Source organism: Meleagris gallopavo, chromosome 19 (genome assembly GCF_905368555.1).
Source record: "Meleagris gallopavo chromosome 19, MGAL_WU_HG_1.1, whole genome shotgun sequence".
In the NCBI taxonomy this organism is placed as follows: domain Eukaryota; kingdom Metazoa; phylum Chordata; class Aves; order Galliformes; family Phasianidae; genus Meleagris; species Meleagris gallopavo.
This window is the reverse complement of record NC_139422.1, coordinates 3,026,038-3,050,540: the sequence shown is the minus strand read 5'-3', so window position 1 is coordinate 3,050,540 and position 24,503 is coordinate 3,026,038. Positions and strand designations below refer to the sequence as shown.

The 24,503-nt window shown below is 46.3% G+C and overlaps 1 protein-coding gene across 4 annotated transcripts in view; it reads right to left on the bottom strand.

The window, feature by feature from the left end:
* Positions 1 to 24,503, bottom strand: part of PAPPA (pappalysin 1) — a 359,398-nt gene that overhangs the window by 21,771 nt on the left and 313,124 nt on the right. For all 4 annotated transcript variants that reach the window (XR_014887326.1, XM_085239622.1, XM_085239623.1 and 1 more), the window contains 6 exons: positions 20,496 to 20,664; positions 14,514 to 14,697; positions 11,546 to 11,756; positions 10,791 to 10,962; positions 7,289 to 7,436; positions 4,333 to 4,442 (listed from right to left, as the gene is read on the bottom strand). Coding sequence is in view for 3 of the 4 variants with exons in the window: in XM_085239622.1 (XP_085095748.1) it covers positions 4,333 to 4,442; positions 7,289 to 7,436; positions 10,791 to 10,962; positions 11,546 to 11,756; positions 14,514 to 14,697; positions 20,496 to 20,664 (994 nt within the window). In the remaining variant the exon portion in view is untranslated. The remainder of the gene's footprint in view (positions 1 to 4,332; positions 4,443 to 7,288; positions 7,437 to 10,790; positions 10,963 to 11,545; positions 11,757 to 14,513; positions 14,698 to 20,495; positions 20,665 to 24,503) is intronic.

The window sequence follows — 24,503 nt, the reverse complement described above, 5'->3', positions numbered from 1 at the left end:
ACTGGGTCAGTGGGACACTCATACAGCAGCTAGGAAAGGCTAGGTCCCAGCAGATAACCAGAGGTTTTCATCACAAACACCACTCAGCTCTTCTCTCCGCAGCAGCCAGGATGTGCCAGAAGGATTCAGATGGACAGTCCTGCACAGGACTGCGTGCCAATGGCTTAGTCCCAGTTACTTTGCCTTCTCTTCGGATGACTCATTACTAGCAGAGACTATTAAAGCTACTCCAACTAAGTTCAATCCTGCTGACACACTGAGCTGGAAGCAGGGTACACTTGGGAAATGCCCTCAATCACTATTCAGTGTCCCCCTGCTGGTTTTCCAAACCCAGATTCACACCACAAGTCCTGTGTGTGCCCTCAGCTTGCTGCTGGGCTGAGGGGGAGCGGGAAAAGGGAGAATCTGGGCTGGAAATCTGAGGAATTTGAGGAATGAGAGAAGATTTGGGTAGTTGTGAATCACTCCTACTTCTTGTGGTGCCAAGAGGTCCAAAGGTGCAGGAGTGCAGTGTGGGGCAATGAGGTGAATGGAAAGGAAGGAGGCCTGCAGGCAGCACTGCAGGAGCCTTGTTAACACTATCAAGATGGCGTCAGCGCGCACAGAACAGAAGGCCTCACATGCCAGGCGGTGCTGAGGAAGCCCATGTAGTACGGCCTCACCCCTCCCTGGGTCACTGTGGTGACACATGGCTGCCTGATGGCCCGGCTGCCCTGGTGCATCAGCTCCTGCAGCACAGCTGCCCTCCCGCCTGGTCTGTCCCCATTCCAGAAATGCCATTCAGCTCCAGCTGCGGTTTGGTGGCTGTGACTCCATCTGCTGTGAACAGAGAGGAAGCTGGGATGCGCTCCCACAGTAGGTAACAAAGAGCCAAGAAAGCAAATCAAGCTGTCATTTTCTCCTTGTGAGGGAAGACCTAGCGCCTCTGGTCACGGCGCTTCCCTCCCCATTGTGGGACTAACACAATGATGTCAACCATTTGTGGCCTGCAGAGGGGATTAGGTTTCCCCAGGAGAGGCCTTGGAGAGCTCTCCTCCACCTTAGATGGGTCAAGTGTCCCCTGGAGCCCAAGCATGAGGACTGGCATCTACCGGTCTCAGCGAACCCTCTCCTCAGGCACTAAATGAGCATGGCAATTAACCATAAGGGCTGGTGAGGGGATCAGTGCTGCTGACAGGGCAAGGAGACGTGGCTCATAGTGGCTGTGGCCTCCCTGGGATGCAGATGGGTGGCAGCTCCCACATTTCTGGGGCTCAGCCCCCACACTGCCCTAAGTTTCCCAGCCTGCAAAACAAGCCTGACACTCTTTGGAAGGAAAAAAGGAGGAAAACTACAAACACTACCTGAAGAACAGATGCTGGATGCTCACATCATTTTTGATATCTTCTGAGCACATGAAGTCTCAGAAATTGTGGTGGTCAGGTGCAAGGATAGGGGGAAACGCATTGCCACTACTGGGGCAGCATCCCCACTTACTAAGCCCCACTGCCAGCCAACCCATTTAAGGCTATCCCACACATTGAGACAGTATTTGGCGTAAAGGAAAGCACCCAAATTCAGACAACCTAGGAAATTAGGTGTCGGCACTCACTGGGAAAGAGCTGTCAAGCTGTTTTTCTGAGGCACTTCACTTTTTTCTCTTCACTGCCTTGTAGTCAGCCTTGGCAGCTCTATCTATAGGTGTCTTCAACAGCTCGTTGCCCCTTGCATACAGGCAGCAAATGGGAAATCATAGGAAGAGCAATGATTGTCCCAAATGCAGTCTGCCACACAACAGCAGACACACAGCAGATTGCAGGTGGCTTTTTGTTCCTGCTGAAAATGATTTGGGAGACACTGCAAATTCGCACTGATTTCAGCAATCAGTTTCAGACCAAGCAAAACAACTCAAAGCCTCAACCAACTCTGAAAAAACACATCAATGTGATGACATTTGGTTCTTGTTCCTGTGAGAAGACACTTGATTTCTAACCTTATTTCAATTTTTTTTAAGCAGAAAGCTATAAAAATACTCATTTTTCTTAAACGACACAAAAATAGTTGGAAGTTAAATACTACGTTATGTTCAAACCCAACATGGTTTTCCTCCAATTTTTTGGTTCACCAAAAATCACAACAACAAAAATATCTCTCTGGTTAGGAGAAAACGTTTTTTTCATGTTTTAATTTGACAGAACTTCCAGCGAACCGAAAAATCAAGTGATTTGCACAGCTCTGCTCTAAACAACTCCCAAAGGAGGGATGGTTCCCTCTTCCCACTTTGCCTCCATAACAGCTGTTGCTTGAGCAGCCACACACAAATGTGTTTCTTTCTTGCTGGCTCTCCCCGTGTTTTATCTGCGCATGTCCTCTCAAATGCAAGTCCCACAGACTGGTTCTACCTTTATCTGCTGCTCATACCGCACTGATCTGCACATTATTTGTGCCTGAAGTTAAGTAACAGAAAGCACTTCCCTTGTATCACTAAAATACTTTGTGACCAACAAAGACTCCTGTAAATGCAAGCAGCTGGGCGCTTCGCTCGCATGGCACAACAACGAGCTGTCAGCGAACGTAAATAGAGACACATATTATTAATGATATATAGCATATGGCCATGGGGACCTTCCCCTGAAGCATCCCAATCCCATCTCTCCAGGGTCTCCACTGGCAGCAGCATTTCCCACAGCGCACGCTCCCTGCGAGGCACGGCTCGCTGTGGGTGACATCCTCTGTCTGGGGAGCAGAACAAGATGGATGTCTCACAGCTACCAAACCCCCCCGTCCAGCATCACCCCACCGGCTGCCTACCCTACGGGTCTCCTCTCAGCACTGTGCACACAACTGCTGCTTGACAAGCAGAAAGCCCTGCACAACCCAACAGGGCTGCCAGGACACAGCTCTGCGTTCCAAGGAGATGTGAGAGCAGAGCCACTTTCTCCGCACACCCCCAAAGCCTCCTCACCATCATCCAGCACATTTTCCTGCCTAAATCTCACTATCTACAAAGTGGTAGTGGGACAAACTTGCATCTACTATCCAATTGCAAGGTCCTCAACCAAAGCGGCAAACAAGATCTTATTTACCACTGTAGTCTTGGAAACTGTGATTTTGCCTCCTTCCCTTGCTCCCCTCATTCCCCCTTTACCACTCTGTGTTTTCCCTGCTGCCTAATGAGCCCTCCAGAGACCTGAAGGTATAAAACTCGTTACAGCTCCCTCTGCGCACCCGCATCAATAAACGAAGGCGCACGGCACAGAACGGGAGGGAAGCTGTCACTTTATTTCACCATGAATTACAAAACCACTTTAAAGTCTAGCACTCGGGAAAGGGCCAGTGAGAAATTGCCCCTAATACAGATAGGGGTTTTCTTTATGTTCCGTGCCAGAAACTTGGCAAGGCCCGGGCTTAGGCAGTAATATAATCTCGCAGCCTGGAGGGAGTGGGAAGCGGGGACGGACACTGTGAGCTTGTTGTATTCTGTGGACTTATGTTCCTCATCCCTTTCCAGGATTTATTCTATTACTCTGTACGGCCCCACGTGAAACAAGGAAACACAAAGCAGCAGAGATTTTCAGAGCATCTCCCTAACCGCAGCCACAGCATGTGTGTGTGTCTCCCACTGATATCAATGTGAAACCAAGCAACTATTTGCTGCCTGCACACGGCTGAGCGTGTGTGTAAAGCACTGTGTATAGGTGTGTGTGCCCCTGTGGGGGCTGACTCATAAGTTGGAGGGCACCCAGGACAGCACGCTGCAAGTGGTTAACGCTGCTGTGCTTCTGCAGCAGGCAGAGGGAGAAGTGGTGACCTCTGGAAGGGGCTGTGCTGAGCTGGCAGCTCTCACATGCGGGTGAATGGGGGGGCGGGCAGGACCCAGCCAGCTCTGCTGCTTTAGGAGATGAAATACCCCCTGTATCAGCTTTTTTCGTCAGCCAAAAGCAGTGCAAAAAAATCCAGCCCTACCACCCAAAGTGTGCGAAACACTGAAGAGGAGGAAGAGAATAAAACCTGTCGGGTGCCCATTCTCACATTTTCCATCACATGTTCCTGTATAATGAATCGCAACCCCTGCATCAGTCCCTTGGAAATCCTGGGTGGATCTGAGCATGACGACTGGGGGCCTCTACCTCGAATGGATTTTCATTGGGAAATCACAGAGAGAAAACAACGTGGAGAGAATGGTACCACGCTGCTAGAACAACATGCAAAGGCACCACAAAACCCAGGAATTATTTTCTAAAGGGCAAAAGACCATTCCCACACATTCCCCCTCATGGCTAACTGACAGTTTGTTCACTGCACATAAACATGTAGCAAGGTATGCAGTTAGCACAACTGCCAGGCACTGACCTTCACTCTCTGAGGATTCATCCAGTGCTGGATGTCCTGCACGGTCTCGTTCACACGCAGCAGAATGGGCTCATGGCTGTGGTCCAGACACGAGGTGGTACACTCTGCGCCTGCACAAAAAAGATGATAAAGCTACAGGACAAAGCATGCAGCTCCTTACCCTTCCAGCATCCTTCCAGCTGAAGGACAGGATTAGGGCTCATTTTTCCTAAATTGCAATTAGCAGTCAACCGTAACTATCACATATCTTCTAGCTACACGTGAAATGCTGAGTACAACCCTGCATCTCAGCAGACTGTGGGGGTGGCAAACACACCAAGGCCTTTTTGTACGAGCCGCATATGTAGGTATTTCTCTAGCTATTAACTCCAAGGAAGGGGTCAAGTTTTTTCCTGCAGATCATCAAGAAAATTTGGAGTTTTTTTTCCATTTTGACTGCTCTTTCAAGTGATGGGGCTGGTTAAGGTAAGGCTACCAAACTCATCTCACCTGTGACATGACATAATCCCATCGCTTCATCTGTCAGATTTATGGACCTTCAGTAACAGCCCTTTAGATGTGACCAAGCCCAATGGTACTGCAGGCAAGCTATCACCTAAGTCCCATACTTGATAAGAAGAATGCAGAGAGGTAATGATGGCTTTCTTCACACATAAACCTGCTTTTTCTCTGATTAACTGTCATACCCAGTGGGAATCCTGTCCTTTCTTTATTAAAACATGCTGCGATCCTCTGCAGCAATATCCCAGAGCCCTGTGGTGACACAACCATAAGCCGTAGTATGTTGGACCATTACCATTTCCCCCCTGGAAAATCACTCCTGAATGGCACAGCTGCTGCAAACATGTCATTAGGATTTCTGCACTCCCATCAGCACTGGGGGAGGAATTAATCTCTGCAATGGTTTGGAGAGCTGAACCTTTGGCTGAACACACACCTCAGCCTGGAAGGGCAGATTAGGTGTCTGAGGAATTACCAAAGGTGTGTGGGATTCATAGTGACCACGACTGGATGCTGTTATTTTCCCCACCTGCTTCTGCCTTCTCACATCCTCCCTCATGGAGGAGTCAGTGGGAGCAAGCAGACCTTGCTCAGCCGGGGAGGCCTGGGCAGCACTTGGGGTTTGTTTTGCTTTCCTGGCACATGCGACAGCAGCTCCATGGACTGCTGGGTAAGTGGAATAAAGTTAATTTTCTATTTAGAGGCTCACGTGGTGCTATATTCCGGATTTTTGATTAAATAGCAGTGAAAACACACCAACGTTTTCAGTTGCAGCAGAACAGCGCTTACACACAGCCAAGGACTTTGCTGCTTCTCCTGCTAGCAGAAAGGCCAGGGGTGTGCAAGAAGCTGGGGGACGTAGCCAGGACAGCTGCCCCAGACTGGTCAAAGGGTCGTCCCATACCATAATGGCATCATAGTCAGCAACAGAACCAGGATAAAGGAGGAGGAAGTTGGGGGGGGGGAAGACACTGGGAATGACAGCATTTGTTTTCCCAATAAATCACTACATATGACAAGCCTTGCTTTCCTGGAAGAGTCTGAACGAGTGTTTGCTGATAGGAAGCAGTGAATGGATTCCTTGTTTTGCTTTGCTTATGTACATAGCTTTTGCTTTATCTAGTAAGCTGTCTTTATGTTAACCCATGAGTTCTTGTACTTTTCCCTTTCTGATTCTCTTCCCCATCCCACTGGGGCAGAGCAAGGGACTGTGTGGCGCTGAACTGCCTGTGGGGTTAAACCCCATCAAAATCCCAACAACCTGCTCCCAAAAGGTGATGCTGGACAAACCTAACAAAGCGTGTGGTATGTCTCCATCTGCTGAGGATAAGAGCCAACGGCTGCTGTGCCCTCTGAGAGCTGCTCTTCACATCTCCATGAGGATCCCACCCACCTCCTGACCTCCAGGAGGGCTGCAGGACCACAGGATGAGGGCCACCAAACTCTATATCAAGGCATAGCACTGGTGGCCAAGCCAGCGGGGCTGGTGGAGGATGGAGGGCAGCTGTGTGCCCTCCTGCTCCCAGCCCCCAGCTGCTCCCCCCTTCCAGACCAGAAATCCGAATTTCTCTCTTTGCAAAACCCTGGTAGGTAACCTCATCTCAAGGGTAAAACACCTCGCCACATTAAGAGCCGCCGCAGCCTGCTCACCGCCGCGCTATTTACACTTACGGAGAGGAGCGGGTCTGAATTGTTTTGATATACGATCTGTAATTGGCATCATTACAGAGCGATGATCTCATCCAGGTCGTGTTCTCCTCTCCGGGGAGGGAACACAAGGCAGCTCGTGGTCCCTCGCGCGGCTGAGATATAATGAGGGAGCTGCAAAATGAGGAAATTTCTCCAAGTTCAAAGGGACGGGCAGGGGGGGCTGGTGTGGGGCTGCAGAAGGGGTCTCGTGGGGCTGCTCCCCTTGCAACCCGGGCAGCAGGGGTTGAAAGTATAATACTGTGTATTTTCAGTATGGAATGTATGCCTGGGTGACACAAAGCCAAGCTCAAAACATCCCCCAAAACTCCAAACTCCTTGAAGAGTGACCGCAGAAGGAAGGGGCAAACATCCTCACATGGGCTTCTGAAAAACAGCCATACCAAAGGGGATGCTTGGCTGGACTCATTTCCCTAGGAAGAGCTGAATGCTCCTGCTGCTGTGCTTCCCTGTCAGAGAAAGTGTAGATACAACCTCTTCCCTTACTCTGAGGACTGGATGTGTCTCTGGTGCAGCCTGACTTGCTGGTTGACCAGCTGGCCAAGAAGGGACATGATGAAACTGGGAATGCTGGAAGGAGCAGGAAGTCAGCACATTACATGATACCTGGCAGCCCAAAGCATCATCTCAAAGCAGCTTCCCACCCTCAGCAGCCCCTCACTCAGGTAAATGGCTCCATAGCACAAACCCCAAGGACTGCAGACTCCTTCCTCCCTCCCTCTCATCCTCTTCCTCACTCTCCACAGACCTATGCCGTATCCACCGGAGCACTGCAGCTTCAGGTGGCTGTTGAGCTGTGTGGGCAGAGCACACTGGCCCTGCATCTCCCTGCAGAGATGAAAGGAGCCGCTCCAGGTGCCATCCTTCCGGCAGTGAATCACATTGCTTCCACGGCCCTGGGAAAGAGACAAGGAGATAACAAGGACGGTCACAAAAACAACAACAAGGACAGCAGGCGCAGAGTGAGAGGGGAGAAGCGGGCAGAGCTGAGCTGGGAGCAAAGTTCTGGAGCTGGCAGAGCCCCGGTGGGACTGGCAGTTCTGGGGGGCAAGGAAGGACTTCTCTACTGAATAATAAATAAAAGGAAGGCTGCGTTGCACTCAAAAGCACACACACGCCTCCTCTATGCAATGTTATGTCTTTACAAGGTCTTTGCAAGGTCTCTACATTAAAATGGATCCACTCTAGCTGCAAAAAAGGTGCGTTCACCCCATCTGCCCTCTTTCCTCTTGCTGAAAGGTTCGTGTTGACTGCAGACAACCTTTTCCCTCTTCCATTTTCTAACAGTTGCATCATATTTGTCTCGAAAAAGAAAGAATCCCCAATGGCCATCTGAAGGAGGAAGGGAAGCGGGACACGAGAGGGATGCTTAGCAGGGCAGAACGTGCTCTTTAGAGCTTGGCTGCCTTGAATGACAGCAAGTAAAGAGGCAGAGACAGACATGCACAGAGGCAAGTGTAAAGGAGAAACAAATCCTCTGGTGTGGGAATGGGCAAGGAATGGAATATGACATTTCTCTTATAGAAAAGATTCTCTGTACAATACTGGAGAATGAATACCAAAGTCCAGGGAGAAATATCATGCCCTTTAGAAACAACAAAGCAATGTGCAGGCAATCTTTTGCTGGATCTATCCATGTGGCATTGGGGATTTCTGCACAAGCTGTTCTGCAGGAGCTGTGAGCCTCACTGCCACAGGGCAGTGGGGACATTCAACGGGAGGGTGCTGGGGTTGGGCTCCAAGCCTCCCACAGTGACCCTGCTCAGTGCAAGAACCAGACAGGATCTCTGCTTCTCCTTGCATTGTTGCCTTCAACCGACTCACCCTGCTCCTGGAGACTAGAGTGGATATCTTTGGGGATTCTGTAGTATGCTCTGTATACTGGGATCCCAATTCCACCAAGGATGCTGAATTTGCCTTTGGAGTTTTTCCCTGCATCCCATGCCCTTGTTGCATAGGGATCTGCACAAGTCCCATGTATAGACATGGGAGATTGCACTGCATTCGGTGTTAGCCTTGTGTATGATACCCTAATGCTTTTTTTGCTCAGCTTCGTTGATGAAAACAATGTTTAGTGAGATGCAAAGTGGTCTCATTGGCAGACTACTGCATGGGAGCTGCATTCCCTTCTCTAGACATCTGGCCATTGCTAGATGTAATAAGAAAATCTTATGAAAGCATAATGGAGCAGATGGACTCAGGATGTGATCCAGTTTGGTGACTCCCACCTAAAGGCCAGTCTTGCAGAGTGCAATTAATTTAGATCTGACCACTGATTTGTGCAATGTGCAGAAATGGAAGACCCTGTCTCTGGGTGCCGGGGGAGGTACCTGCTTAAATGACCATTATGCTGCTGGTGATTAACAGATGCCATCTGTAGAGCTGAATAATGATCTTTCAGCACAGTGATGAATTCAGGAAGAGACGACTAAGTGATAATTGAGCACAATTTGCTGTTTTAGCAAGTGTGTTGCACTTCCACCACAGTTTGCATGCCAGGGTTCAATTATGATTTCTAAAGGTGAGCCATGAAACCTGATTTACGTTCCTAGAGCTGGCTGTGCTCTAGAGTACTACTGTGTAGTTTCTGCTATGTGCTCAGAGATCCCAGGATATCCATTGCTATAGTAACATCCTGTCCATCATTCCCTGACCTGCAAAATCTCTTGTGAAAATCCCTGCTGGGCTTCTTGCTTGGATGCAATGTGCATTATCACCTTATATAGCTGAGAGAGACTTAGTGGGGTTTAATCCTTAAATAATTAACACCTCTCAAGTGGTTCTGGCTTGTGCCAGGAGTCCTCCCTCATCTTCTGTTGTCTGTTTTCTAGGATATCTGGAAATACCTTTCTCTGCAAATCCCTTTCTTAGGATGTTATCTGCTTTCTTTGCTCAAGGTACTTTTGCATCCCAGCAGTCACTACAATCTTCCTTACACTGAACAGAGATGTAGCTGTATCTCTCACTTTCCACAGCTCATTTGTTGATGTAACCCTAACTCCAATCCCTGCCTCTCTTCACGTCTAGCTCCTTCCAAAGCAACCATTAAGGCCCTCATACCATTCGTTAGTGCCCTGGTGCAGTCAGTCTGAGAAAGCAGAGATGCACAAAGGTGCTGTATCCCAGAGCTCCCCACCCAAATTGCACCCAACTGTGCATTTCTTACGTCTCAAAAATTCACAGCAGCCAAACCAAACTTCTTTAGGGTGTTCTGATACACAACCCTAGGCTCTGCCTCTCATTCCCATGAAGTAGGCAGGACAGCTTTTGCTGGGAACAAATGTAGTTTTCCAGCCTCAGAAACCTCACTGCTGTTTCTGCTGTAGCTTTTAACGTTTGGAACAGGTGTCAGAGTTGGGTTTTGGATCACTGACATCATAGCAGGGCTGATCCCTTTTTCATACATCCTCAGGAGTGATATTACAAGGCTTTTGACAGAGTACTGTGCTGTCTGCAGTGCATATAAGAACAGCAGCTTCTACATCCCCACTTTCTCTCCCTCAGCATATGAAGTGGCAGCAGCACTTCTGGGAGAAATTACTTATTTCACAACTATAATTAACTCTGGTGAGGAAAACCAAGCATTTCAAACACAATATTAAAAGCCAGACTTCTTCATCATTGAACAAAGTTCCTAGGTAATCAAAGGCAACGTGCTGATTTATGCCAGATGAGGATCTGACCCTAATGATTAATGAACACCTTGCAGCCAAAAAAAAAAACAACCATGAAAGGTTAGACAGTTCACCTGTACGGGGACAATCCCTATAAAACATCATATGACATACATAACAGTATCAGGAAAAAAAACTGGAGAAAAAAAGCAAAGTAAAATAGAATGACCAAACAGGATGAGTGCACACACCTCATACCCATTCATTATTACTTCTTTCCTCCTGTGTTAATGTAATACCAGAAACCATATTTGATTACATCTACCTACATCACAGAGCCACTAGAGCAGATTTTCCAACCAATTACTCGTCCAGCCAGTCATTTCTTGCTACTCCCCTATTGTTAACAGTTAATAAATACCATTACTACAGTCTTAAAAATATTTCCAGGCTCTCTGAAGTAGCTCTCTTCTTCTACTTTAATTACATATTTCCCTTTTCCATCTCTCTGCCTCTGTTCTCAAGTGATCTCAAGGGAGGTTTGGCACTTGATCCCTCCAAGATCAGAATCCTCAAGGACCATAAGATAAAAACTCACTTTTATGGCCGGAGATGATGAGGATAAGAACGACTCACCGACTGACTGTCATCATCTTCACACTTGATCCTGCACTCGCTGTTGAACTGGAAGCCATTGGAGCACTGGTAGAGCCCATGGAACTTGGAAGGTGGAGGGTCACACGTAACAGGCACACAAGCACCCGGCAGCCACGTGCCATCCTGAGTGCACTGGATCTTAAAGGCCCGCCTTCCCATGCAGAAAAAAAAACACAAGACTATTTAGTGAGCAGCTGAGTCAGCTAAGAGCCTTTAGAGCTTCTGAGTTCTGCTAGCAGGTGCAGGGGATGAGAGTGCTTGAGCTTTTAACACCTGGAAAACAAATTGTGAATCTGCATCATGAGGTCTCTGAGTGAAAATAATGATTATTTGCAAAGCCAACACACAGCCTGAAGTCCTCTTTTGGCCTTGAACACATCTCCCAAAAAACTGCTTCCCGGCCTTGTGGGCTGTGGTGGGTTTGAAGTGGGTTTGTGCCAAGTCAGAAGGACACGACAGTGCAACTCTTTCCCATACGGTTTCAAAGGGGACTCTCCAGTCTGCATATCAAAGAATACCTCTAAGGTAAGGTCTGCTTTTGAGCACTGGCAAAGATTTACAGAGCAAGGTGCCAAATGCCCCCTTGAAAGTGCACAACTATCTTCATGTAGGAAGTATTCAGTGGTGTTCCCTACAGCATCCTGCTATAAATTACTCATCTTTTCTTCCCGAAATCTTTTTGACCTGTGGCTTTCTGAATCATGCTGACTGTGTGGCAGTACTATTTTACGTACTTTCTTGCTTTTCTGGAGGATCCAGGAACATGGTAACCTGGTTTGCATTTGTACTTGCAAAACGAGCCCACTTTGTGCTTATCTTCCAGGCAACGTGTCGTCTGAAGATCTGCATTAGGGACGATGGAGGGTGCTCGACACATCAGTTCACACAGAGCCTCTGGAAAGGACCACAGCCCATCCTCCATGCAGGTCAAGTTGCTGTTGTTCCCTGAGAAGGACAAAAAGCAAAGTTAACAACGATCAGCAGGAGTGTTTTTATTTCCCAAATGTCATTAAACCCATAATATATATCAACAGCCACCTCAGTTGGCTCAGCACATTCAACTGTCCTATGCATCTTTTCTTTCTACATGATGGTTTTAAATCATTAAGGACTCTTGTTTTCAGGAGACATCAGGCAGACAGTGCTTATTGCAGGAAATGCAATAGGGTAGGTGAAACCTCACTGGCTTTGTATTTCTCTTCCTTATTTTGCTCTCTGAAAGAAAGCCTGCTTTGTACATCAGCTCCCTCTTCTCCAAAGCCACGGAGCCACCCACCTTAAGGCAGTGTTCAGTGCCATTACATTCTTCATTCTTCTTCTGCCTTCTACCCATACACTGAATCAGTTCTTTTTGATTCAATTTTGAGCCTTTTGGAGCAGCATCTGTTTGTTAGCATCACAGTCACTACTCCAACACGTTGAGGAGCCATTCTCAGCTGAGTTCTCTCAGTCCTCGGGGACTACTGTGATAAATATGATTCATAATACTCATTAGAGATTTGTTTTCCTTAGGAAGCTTTTCTGGCTAGGACCTCACAGGTAAAAGGTATGATAGGTTCCCTTGCCTCTGCTGTGACCTACTTGACTTCAGAAGGTTAAGCTAAGAGTAGCTTTGTCTTAGAGCACTTCACATTCTTTGTTATTTTATACTCCATGTTAAAAAGGAATAAGCTTTTCCTAAGAAACAAAACGCAGCTATGAGCCACTAACCCTTCAAAAATCCCTAAAACTCTATTGAAATCCTTGAGCATTGCTGCAGGAACTCTTCTCAACCCACAAGGAGTGTTTTCAGCAGTCAGCCAACTTTGGTGTTATCCAAAATAATACTGACAAACTGCAAACCCCAGAGCAGTGCCTCCTCCTTGAGAGGAAAGGAAGAGAGCCTGGGCATGATGCTGGAATTCAAAGAAGAAAACAAAAGGCTCTGGAGGGCTCAGGAAGTTATGTGGAGGAGCCCTCCTGCCCTTTCTACAAAGATAAGAGAAGTTTCATTAAATCAGCCCTGGCTTTTTCTCTCCCCTCCCCAGCTGCGGATGATTGCAGAGGTATTTTGAACAGAAGAAAGCTCTTTTCTGGAGCACGAGCATGCTCCTCTGACTCATGCAGCAGCTCTGCAGACCAGTCATGGTGATATCATACTACCACTGCAATGTGATAAGCTGTGACATTACCGACGGTGCTGTCATGACGTCAGTGATTGAATTAGGCATGAGTCATTTGAACGCCATTCTCCAGAAGTTTAGTGGCAATATCTATTAGTCATCACCGATGGCTGTACACCAAGTGGTGTCATTAACTTACAACTCACAGAGTGTCTGGACAAAAGTGAAGTGATGCTAAAACCCACAGCTGTACTCCCTGACCCATGGTGGGTTATGGATCCTGCAGCTACCCCTGCCAGAGTCACCAGCTCCTTCTGGTCATGACTTCTACTCTCTGATGCTCAGCCACTTGGATTCTTGGGGTAATTTTACATTCCTCCAAGATCATTAACATCAGTTCATTTAGTGGAAGGTTTCTGTGCCCATGGCAGGGGGGTTGGAATGAGATGATCTTTAAGGTCCCTTCCAACCCAAACCACTGTACGATTCTATGATCCATGAACATTGTTTTCGTGCTCTCCCTCAAAAGAACTCCAAGGATTTTCAGTTAAAAAAAAACCTCCTTGGTGAAAATGATCCTCTGAGAATGTGAATGGAAAAAGGGAATTTTTGATAAAAATCTCCCCCTTGAGCCTTAGCTTTCACTGTGGGTTGGCTTCTTGTGGTTACCTTCCCAAATCTGAGTTAAAAGAATTGAGTAATTTGGTTATGTATAAAGAAATCAACAAACATATCCTTTCACTGAAACGTGGAATACTTCACATGCCTCTTCTGGAATGTGCAGTGAATCCTAGCAGAGGAGGTGACACCAAGTGTACAAAAAGAGCTTATACAGCAATTGTACCTGAGTCAAAAACAGCAGTTAAGATTACTTCAGTGCAAGGTGACATGTTTATTTGGCTTTAATGTTCTTTCAAATTAACAGTGATAAATTTTCTTGTTTCCTTAGGACCAGATCAGAAAGGTGAGCTGACAGTGAACGAAAGCGTGGATGGTGCTGAGCAGGATGGGGATGCTACCAGCAAAGCAGCAGGAAAGATGGGAGAGAAAAAGAGAGGATGTAGCAGAGTTATTTTTAAGAATGAGAACTTGCAGAGATTCTCAAACATGAAGAAAAGAGAAAGTCAGAATTAGAGCAAGACGAGTGAGCAAAAAGAGAGAAGTGATGGGTGGACCAAGAACAACAATGATGGGGGACTGTGCCACTGGGATGTGGAACTTTTCAGTCTTCTCCCTCCTTTCCAAGCACGTGGAGGAGGCATAGGAGGGAGACAGGCACAGAAAAAAAGCAAAGACATGGGAAAAGATGAGAGTTCAGTTTGATTGATCCCCATGACTTTTCTGTGTTTTGGTTGTATGGAAGTAATATTTAGCGTCATTCCTGCCCGGCCAGCCACGATCAAGCAAAGGTCAAAGGAAGGTAACAGGGAGATGCAAAGGAACTTAGCTTCTAATATAAATAAACCTTCCCTAGACTCTCATAATTCTTCATACTTAAAATATCATAAAGAATTCTAAAAAAGCAGCGAAAGTAACATATATTACTGGCATCAGTCTGTGCTAGCTGTGCAGCCATTCCCAGCTCGATAGCCCCTGTTACCTTTTAGAAGAGCAGGAGGTCGGCACGTGAAGGAACATTTCTTGCCAAAGGTGGTCCCCTCGCTGCAGTTGAACGTGGCTGGGTAGACGTGGTATTGGTCTGGGACACCACAGTCCACGGGCTCACAGGTCACCTGCTTGCTCCACTTCCCATCCGTGCAGGTCATGGTGATGCTGGACTCCGTCTGGAAGAAGAGACACAACTACAGCCACCACAGCCAGCAAAGGAGAGACCAAAGCTGTTTAAAGCCTGATAACAACCATTGATTTTGTGTCTCGCAAGTAAAGTAAAACAAAGTCACTAGAGTGCCTTGGGGCATCAGGGCCATGCACACTTGACAGACCGACTGTTCCTGTAGGATTCTGCAACGGACAGACCCAAGAGCATCCTGCCCATATGTTTACTTGGCAGAAACTCTCAACAAGAGATGTTGAATAGAGTTAGTTTCTGTGCTCTGACTTCCCTAAGGCCACCGTAATATCAATAGCTACATCAAAGCTACACTTCTACGGATTTGAGGAATAACCCAACAACGCAGCAGACTGAAATCCTGAGAACAGAATAAACAACACATCTGCCTTCTAACCAAGAAGGGAAAATGGTCACAGATTAGATGCGATGATTTTGAAAGCACGACTCTTCCCCCCATACCAGAATAAAGAGAGGGACAGGAGAAAGAGAAATGTGAGAAACACAAACACAAGATACTGTGGAAGGGGAAGATACCAGCGAGGAATCTGACCAAGCTGTACAGCAGCACTCCTTTGTCCCTGGGGAATATTTTATTCAGGCTGGTACGCTCGCATGAGATTTGCACCGCCAGCCATTGATCTGGCTTTATAAAAGGAAGGGAAATTTTTCTAGCACACATCAAAGAGACCTGGATTCCCTTTTTGCAAAAACACCCTAATGGTTTCAGCAGAAGTTCAGACCTGTCTCTCTTTGATATATGGTTGCATTCAGAATGGAAAAAGCAGTCCCAGAGCTGAGAAACTGGACACTTCCCAAGTGGGCACAAAACCCCTTTTCTAGACCATGCAGTTTATTTAAACAGGGAGCACTGCTGATAGAAAAAAAATGCCTTTTCTACACATTTAGAGTAGCACATCTGGGGATTCATGGAATGCTCAGGTGAAATGACACTCTGTGTTCTCATTCCAGTCATTTTGCTCCCCAGTGACTCTTAATTCTTTATTGTCCAGTGGATTGTTTGCACTGTTATATATATATATATTCTGTAGCTAGATGATGACTTGAAGATGTCTGTGTTTTCAGGAGGTTGCTGTGTAATTCTGATGGCCACAGGAGAAGAGATGACAGCATATTCCCATGTCTTCATATTGCACGTGCATAGCAGCAGCACCACACTTGTGTTCCAGGCTGGGCGGCTCCAGGACACAGCAAAGCCTGCATCCCCCTTAGCAGATGCTGTTATCGAGTTGTGCTCCAGCACTGTGCCTGCAGGGCACCTCAAGGTGCACAGCAGGAGGTTAAAGCACAAACCCAAGGGGCTGTCCAAACATAAAGGAAAAGGGGCTGGGACTGTATTCTGCTGGATGCTAGCTCTACACTGAGCACAGGGAAACTCTATCAATGATGGAGCTTCCACTCCAAGAATTCCTTGCTTAGTCTTGGTGTGATCTAGTTTGAGAATAAAACATCGCTCCTTCTAGCTGATACCTGCTGTTTGAAACACAGTGTGGGGCACAAGGGAGTTTCTCCAATGACAGAACTGCATATCAGATGCTGCTCTACAGAACACCAAATAAAGAGTTCAAATTACAGAATATAATACAAAAATGGAAACAGATGCAATATCTATGCACAACAGTCACACCTTACAAAAAATGGGCAAGAATGTTTTGTCCAAGCTAGCACTTCTGAAGGCATGGTCTTTGTTAGCTGAAGGCTGCAGAACATGACAGCCTTTTGGAAATGCAGCATCCCTGGGGCCACCCTACCTTGAAGTGATCTCCTGCTACAGCTACACCTCACTGTGCTTTATTTCTGCCTTCTAGAACTCGATGTGACAAAAGATCAGTCTTCACGTTTTCAACTCTGCCATTTTCTCCATGGTACTTTCCCAACAAAACTACTAACCAGTCTGGAAGAGTCACCTCCTGCAGACCAATATGCCTTTTCCTCCTCCTGGCACACTGGTATGGCCATTCCCACGCAGAGAAGCAGAGCCCATGTGGGCAGGACCTGTATTTCTCATCTTTTTCCAATGAAAAGTGTGGAAATTCCACACTTATATGATGGAAGCTGATGGTCAGATGTAATAATGAAACATTTTAGAGCAGGTCTATCACTAAGCAGCATAACTTCAAGTGATAGGAGTGCGTGCATGTAGCAGGACATAACAGAGCCAGCCTCCCACCATGCAGCAACGATGATGGCTTTGATTTTAAGCGCAGAGGACAACGCTACTGCAAAAAGCATTGCAGATGGCACCCAGTGGCTTACAGCTTCTCCTTCCCAAACGTGCCACTGGAGGGTGGGATCACGGCAGCACCTGGCTGCAGGACCTCAGAAGGAAACACCTTGGGGTATTTGCATACAGCACAGCCCAAGCACTGCTGCCCTGGGATCCGGCGTCGGGTCTTTGTGGCAGCATCTGCTCCTGCCTTTGCAGATCTCCCACCTGACGCCTTAGCAGGCATGTGCCTGTTTCGCCTGTCTGCTCTGACAAGGTCACCCTGCACACAGCAGCCCACGCAAAGCACTCGGTTTTCTCATCTGGTTTATTAGCTGTCACTTTGGGCACTTTGTGCTGCTTTGACTGGCATCGCAGCAACCGCTTCCCTTCACGTCCTGCCTTCCAAAAGAGGTTTAGGCAAGGAGGGAGGGCAGGAGAGAAGGAGAAAAGAAGAAGAAGAAAAAAATGCAGATTGAAATGCAGTGGAGAGGATGCAAATTTAAACAAATCTAGTGTCAGGAAGATTTGTTTCTTGGGACTTTTAAGAGCTTGGGAGAATTCATGTCTCCTTCCTGCTGCCCGAGATCCCAGCTGGCTCCTTCTTCAAGCGATGCTTCACGTGTGAAGTTTCCTCTCCTTAAAAATGAACAGCTGTGTCCTCCCCTCTAAGTATTCTTCCACTTCTGCCCACTACTGTGCCTCTAATTGAACCCACATGAGCCTTGCTTTCTTTTCCTGGCATGATTGATGATGCCTTTGCACAACATTAGGGAGCTGCTGGGTTTTAAATAACACCTCTTGACCAGAGCAGCAGTGGTGGTAGCTTCAAGGAGAGATGACAACAAGGAACTGAATGAGCGGGGCTTTCAGTGAAGGACAAGGGGGAGGAAGGCAGTGAAAGACAAAGGGGGAAGTGGGAGAGAGAAGAAGAAAGAGCGATGGAGTTGTCAGGGGGGTGGGAGGACATTGGGGGAAAATGAAAACATCCCAGGATCTTCTTTGTGAAAAAGATACGTGATGGCTTTGCCTCCATCAGTATGCCAGCCCGTTTTGTTGTTGTTGTTGAAATCCCTAAATGAAGATGAGAGAGAGCCTCAGAGAAAGAAAACAGCTCAGGTTTTGTTTTGTTTCGTTTTAACAGCACCAAATGGTTTCTGCTGTGCATGGGGCTGATGTTTTTAAGGTTTGGTGATTTTATGGAGTTTTACAGGGTTTGGGAACAGGAACTTCTCAGAGAGCAAAGATGAATGAAGTTTTTTTCCCCAAGCTTTTTTAAAATGGTGGCTTCAAGAAGACACAGAGGCCAGAAAGTGCAGGAACTGTTAGGATGATTTTCAAAAAACCTTTAGAAGTAAAAGATTGATTTGAAATGTGACTTGTGCCCTTCCATCTCCAAGGTGCTTTTGAAAACTTTGCTTTTAATTCTCTGTTCATCTTTTTTTTTTTTTTTTTTTTTTTTTTCCTGCCTTTCAGTGAATTACAGAAGATGGATGTGGTTCAGATGCTAAACCAGAGTGTCCTCACTTGTGTGTCAGTCATCATCAGCATGCTGCAGTCATGGGCCACCAATGTTTGGACTGCTCTTTGAGGCACTGCACCTCTCCTTTGTCTCCTTCCCACTCAAGAATGAAGTATCAGCATGTATAAAACTCCTTTCCTTCCTCCTCCTTGTGCAGCCCTCCACACTGTCAGTTAAGCAGGAAAAAAACACAGCTCTTGTCCCACCAATCAGTCTAAGCAGGACACACACCCAACTGAATTACAACAGTGAAAGAACCACCAGCTTTATGGAAAAGCTTGAAGTCCCATGAGCAGAGATAACAAGCCACGTATTCCATCTCATCTCCAACTGCTTGTGATCAGAAGAAGAACTGAAGCTGGGAAAGATTTGTGGCAGGAGCACCATGCAATTCAATACAACACAATACAAGGAGTCCAAACCACAGATTCTGGAGTTGCTCTGATAGTTCATTTCTTGCATGCACGTTCCACAAATTCTGGCTTGAAACACCTTACAGAAAGAAATAAAACAAGATGATGGGGAAAGAAACTGTCTGTTCCTATTCGACAGATCTCTGAAGCATATGCACTTGCAAAGCATGTGCTGATAGTGCTCTGCTGAGCAGGGACATCTTTAAGATGCTTCGCTCCATCCCTGCACAGCACAGAGCAAACAAATCCATAGGGCTCTCAGATTGTATCAGTGGTAAAAAGACAAAAAGTGCAATAGTAGAGCAGAGTGAGAGGAAGGATGTTGTAACAGGCAGAGAATCACATTAGCTAAGGGTGCTAAAAGCCTCCACTCCTGTCATATGAATCTGATCAAGGCTCCGAAACCAAACTTCTCAGAGCAAAACCAAATACAGTTGGCTGAGCCTTCCCAAAAGGTACTTTTTGCATTTAAATAACACAGCATTGGTGAAACACGTTTAGGCTGTTTTATTTGGTTTTGGATTCCTGCGTGCTCAATGTACAGATCATTTCCAACTATTTCCTGGTTCAGCCATTCAGGCTCGTTTGAGAACTTGTTTTCTGTTCTGTAAAACTGCTCAGCTGGAGCTGGGGTTCTGGTGCTGATGCCAATTAGGATGGAAGAGGCCCAGCTCGCGGGGTCCTGTATTTGTTTTGTAATTGAGTTGAAAGGGCTGACTCATTCCCCTCCTCTCTGTCTCCCCTCTCTGGGAGCTCGTGAAGAACACGATAGTTCACAAATACAGACAGGTTGCCGAGAGCAGCTGCCTGCCCCCAGCCCCAGATGTGTGTGCTGTCCCACAACAGGCTGGAAGGTGCCAATGGAGGCCACCACCACCCCATCATGACAAGACCACTGCTTCAAGCACACGCCCATATACCATATGTACATTTTGCCCACCTCCCCAAATAATGCATTTGTGCATTTTCCCAGTGCTTAAGGAGACTGGCAGTTCTTCTGAATGCCCCGCGCTCTGCATTGGGTCATGCTGCATTTGTGAGATTGGATTACTACAAGAGAACAGCAAATGAAACCCAAACCACTGGGGTGAGTTTTCTATGCTTTGATTGGAAGCAAAAAGGTTTACATGCTTCCTGTCCCCTGATATGCATTTCAGTGTGCTGGGAAGCAGGTGCACTGAGATGCTGCAAAAGAGTTAAGACATTGTTAGCCCCAACACTAGGAACAAAAGGAGAAATTTTACTTAGAAACTGGTAAGAAACAAACACCCCACTTCCCCAAAAGAACAACCCAAGAAACTCCATTTGGTTGAGTAAAGCCAGTGAGATCAGAGAAAGCCTATGCACACAATTAAACATTTTGGGTTGAAAAATCATAGAATCACTGGGTTGAAAAGGACCATAATGATCATCTAGTTTCAACTCCCCAAAATCTCTAAAATTGGGCAACATCTGAGATTTGCTCACTGTCAGAACCTCTTCATGCAGTCAGATGGCTCCTACTTGGAGAAAAACTATTTGGATAAGGTCCTGTCCCAAAGCAGAGCTGAGATTTTGGGTTATTTCTCAACTTCTCCACACCCATTTGCTCATCCGTCTTTTGTGGGTCACACAAAACCAGCAGCACAAACCTGGCTCTTGCTGAGATCGTCATCTCTCTGGACTTGCAGAATGTAGCCCGTCCTGCAGCTCACGTTGCACTGGGCTCCGTTGTACCACCCACCCCCGCTGCAGTCCAGCAACGCGTTGTCGATCTCCAGCTTCTGGCAGTCTGTGGCTTCGCAGGAGTAATGGACACAGCTGTGGGGAGACAAGAAGTGGAATCTGCATTCAGTTCCTTTAGTTCATTCGAAAAAAAGCAAGCTTGTGTGCCAGGCTGCGGGGACATGACTGCACGCCGGACCCACTCAGCAAAGTGCTCCTGACCAACCAGCACACCCTTTAGCTGCATCTTCTGAAGGACTGGGGCAGTGGGAATGGTGATGACGAGAGCAAATGATGGGTCTTGTGGCAAAAGGGAAGAGGCTGCCAAGTCTGCAGAACGGCTTTCTGTTCTGTAACACTCTCAGAGAGAAACAACACAAACAACAGCACCACGGCCTTCCTGTGCTGTACCAACATGCATCTGTACTCCCCATGTGAGCAATCCCCTTCAAGAGCAGTGCTTGTGCCCCTTCCAAGCTACAGGCTCTGCTGAATTCAGGAGTGCCTGATACTGCCAGTGATAAGTGTGCATGTGTGTACGTGTGAGGAAGGGTTTCTCTTATCTCTGTGAAACTCGATAGCAATCAACACATCCACTTTATTCCACTTCACGGGGAACACCAAATATCGGTCGTGTAGCTGTGTTGATAAGCTCTTATCAAGCTCAGCAGCATGCTGTCATTTCAGATCTCTCTGCTTGCTGTCCTGCCATCCATAAAATGTTTCCCCAGATGGAAACTCACCACTCTCCCTGCAGTGAATTATTCTAACATTCAGCGTAACTTGTAAAAAGAGCATTTTGTTTTATTCTTGTATACTCGGAGATGTCTAGCAGACATCAGATCTTTAACTATTTCTGATGACTTGAGTCAAACATTTTAGCATAGCGTGAAATGGAGTGTGGGACCGTCCCTCAGCTCCAGGGCAATGAAAGTATTGAGAATCCTAAAGAAAATGCAAAGATGTTCTGTTGGATTAGTGACAGAGTTTCTGGGGTTAAAGATTTCTATAAAGCAATTTGCCTTTACTGAGAGTTAAACTGAATTTAAATTAACTACAGCTAAATTCTGAGGAGGGAAAATCTTAACATCATTCACCAACTTTATGGGTGAAGTACCCAAAACACAGAAGTTACAGAAGGAATTAATGCATCAACACACATCTCTTGAAACTGATTGCAAGCCAGATATTCCTATCTCCTAGAAAACAGGTTAAGAGCCACCAAAAAGCCATCCACCTCACTAAGCACAGGACTTAGCATGCCCATGATGTTTTGCTGTGTTCAAAGCATTGCGCAGACATAATCTAATTAATTTTCATAACACCCCTGTGAGACACCTGGGCTGGTGTTGTTATGCCCACATTAGCAATGGAAAAGCACATTTGCACATGTCTCTGCTGACTTCTGTGCCAGGTGAAATGACAGCATCATGCACCTCCACAGCTCATTTCTCTCTCCCAGACCAGTGCTATATGAGAAGCTCTTGCTGCCTGTCATTTAAGGTTGCTTGTTCAGTGGCAGCCCTTCCCTGCAGTGTGATGGGCTATACACAATTCCTACATTCAAACAGACCTTATTTTCTCATCCTGCACAAAGTACTGACATCAGTGGGGCTGAGGAAGAAGAATTCTCTCTCTGCACTGGCCAGGTCAGTATCCTCATACACAACACACAGCATGCGGTCTGCCAGCAGTATGACTGATAAGTGGTGCTCATCACAGAGCACGATGACCCTGCCTTCAGTAGGATCCCTCTTTACCAAGGGCTTCATGCATGTTTTCCAGTCAGTGCAACTCACTGCCTGACCTACAAATTTAAACTGCCACTGATTTCACTTTTCACCGATGGGTAAGGCTGTGCATGAGATGGGGGAAGAACAACTGGCTGGTACATTCTAGAGCCCAGGTGGCCTCCTCCTGCAGGGAAACAAGGTGAGAATAGACAATGCCCAATACGAATCAAATGCCCAATACAAATCAGCCAAGAGTGTGAACTGCAGCACGTGAGGCTGCCTAGGGCAGCTGGTTAGTCACCAGTTGAGTATACAACCAGTTAATTAGAAGAATGTCTGTACACGGACGCTCAGAGAGCATAACTGATGAATGATGCCTCACTGAATCCTCACTACATGTCCCAGTTCACCTACATGTGAAATCTAAGCATTATTTCATTCCCCTCCATTTTTCAGACAGTGAAGCTGCCATATGAGTTCCTTCCATGCCAAGACTCCAGAGACAAGGAAGTTGACTCATTGAGGAAAAAAATGAACATTGCCGCCAAGCCATTCTCAGAAGCACAATATTGCAAACCTTCATGCCCATTGCAAAACATGCATAATCTGAAAACATTTTTGCACAAAACTTGGAGAAATAAAATAACAGAAGACCTATTTCATATAATGTCTCATGTTAACCAATGTTCAACGCACCGATGTAGAACTGAATTCAGGCTTGAATGGCTTCCAAAGGAAGGATGAGCCTAAGAAAACTTCTGCAATTTGCACAAAGAGAAATCTGGAGAAACGTGGAGCAACACAAAAAGTGGCATTGCTTTTCATTTCCTCCAATGTAAAGGAGAGAAAGAATCTAATTTCTTGAGTTCAGATCAGGACACCAGATGAGCAAGCCTGGGCTTAAAAGTCCTACAGAACTGAAACGCCACAGACAAAGGCATTAAGAAACACTTATTGTGATGTTCTTCTTTCTGTTTACAAGTCCCCTTGTGGTCTTTTTAACTGGCCAGGGAACATTTTTAGCCACCCCCCCCAGGCTCCAGATTATGCCTTGGTTAGCAGATCATCTGGGCAGCTCTCTCTGTCTGTAACTCTATATGAATGACTTCAGTGACAAACAATACAACCATTCACTTTTTGCAAAAAAACAACCACTGCCACCAAATGTTTCTAATTTAAATATTTCTGGTTCTCTAGCTACTGGTTCCAATTTGGTATCAGCTACTGTCAGCCATAAATCCCAATGAATTTTGAAGTCACGATCTTGAATTGAGTTCTGCAAATGTGGAATAAAGTAGAAAAGAATATCTGCAAGTAGGAAACTTAGACAAAGAACCCATCAAATCCGTATTACAGAACTGTGGGTTACAGAAGCTCTTGCTTGGGTACTGCCATTTAACAGTGGTTAATCATCACATGTTCCAGAAACTGTGAATTACTCTGGAAAGAAACAATATAGAGTATCCGAGCATTAAATCACTTCTACTATAACTGATGTTGCTTCCTAGCATGGGACAGCTCAACCCATTTTCTTGCAATCAAAACTGGGTGACTTCATCAACACTGCCTATTCCAAGTCATCCCTGGTCAATCCTGACTCCCCAGATGCATCTGGGAATTGCTCGCAAAAGTACTGGACAAAAGCCAGGAAAGTGACCCAAAGACCACTCGGCATTCCAATATAAATAAGAATCAACCATTGGTGCCTGGGTTATTCTCTACGTTGTGTATTTTACGAGATCCACCTCATGATTCACCTGTTCCTCTTCTTGCTCTAAGAACGAACAACTTCCTAAAACAACATTTTTGCACCAAGCTGAGTGCAAGAATTTTTTGTAGTTTCCACTGCCCGCAGTATGTTAAAAACACAGATCAAGACAAACCATTTCAGTGATGTAAAAAGCCCTGAGCTGTGTTAGTTTCACATGCAAGCTGAAGTTCTAAGCCAGTTCTTACTTTACTCAAATCCATTCTGCCCATCCCTAATCTAAATGAGCTCAGTCATTAGCCTCTAAATCTTTATTTCTCTGTGCCAATATTGGCCCCAGTTCAGCAAGGCACTTAAATATGTGCTTAACTTCAAAAGCATGGTTAAGTCCCACTGATAGATTTGACTACAGGGGGATGTAAGGAAATAGCTGGAGGCTTTGCTAAATTGGGGTCTCGGTGACACAATCCTAGAAACATTTGTATTTTAACATG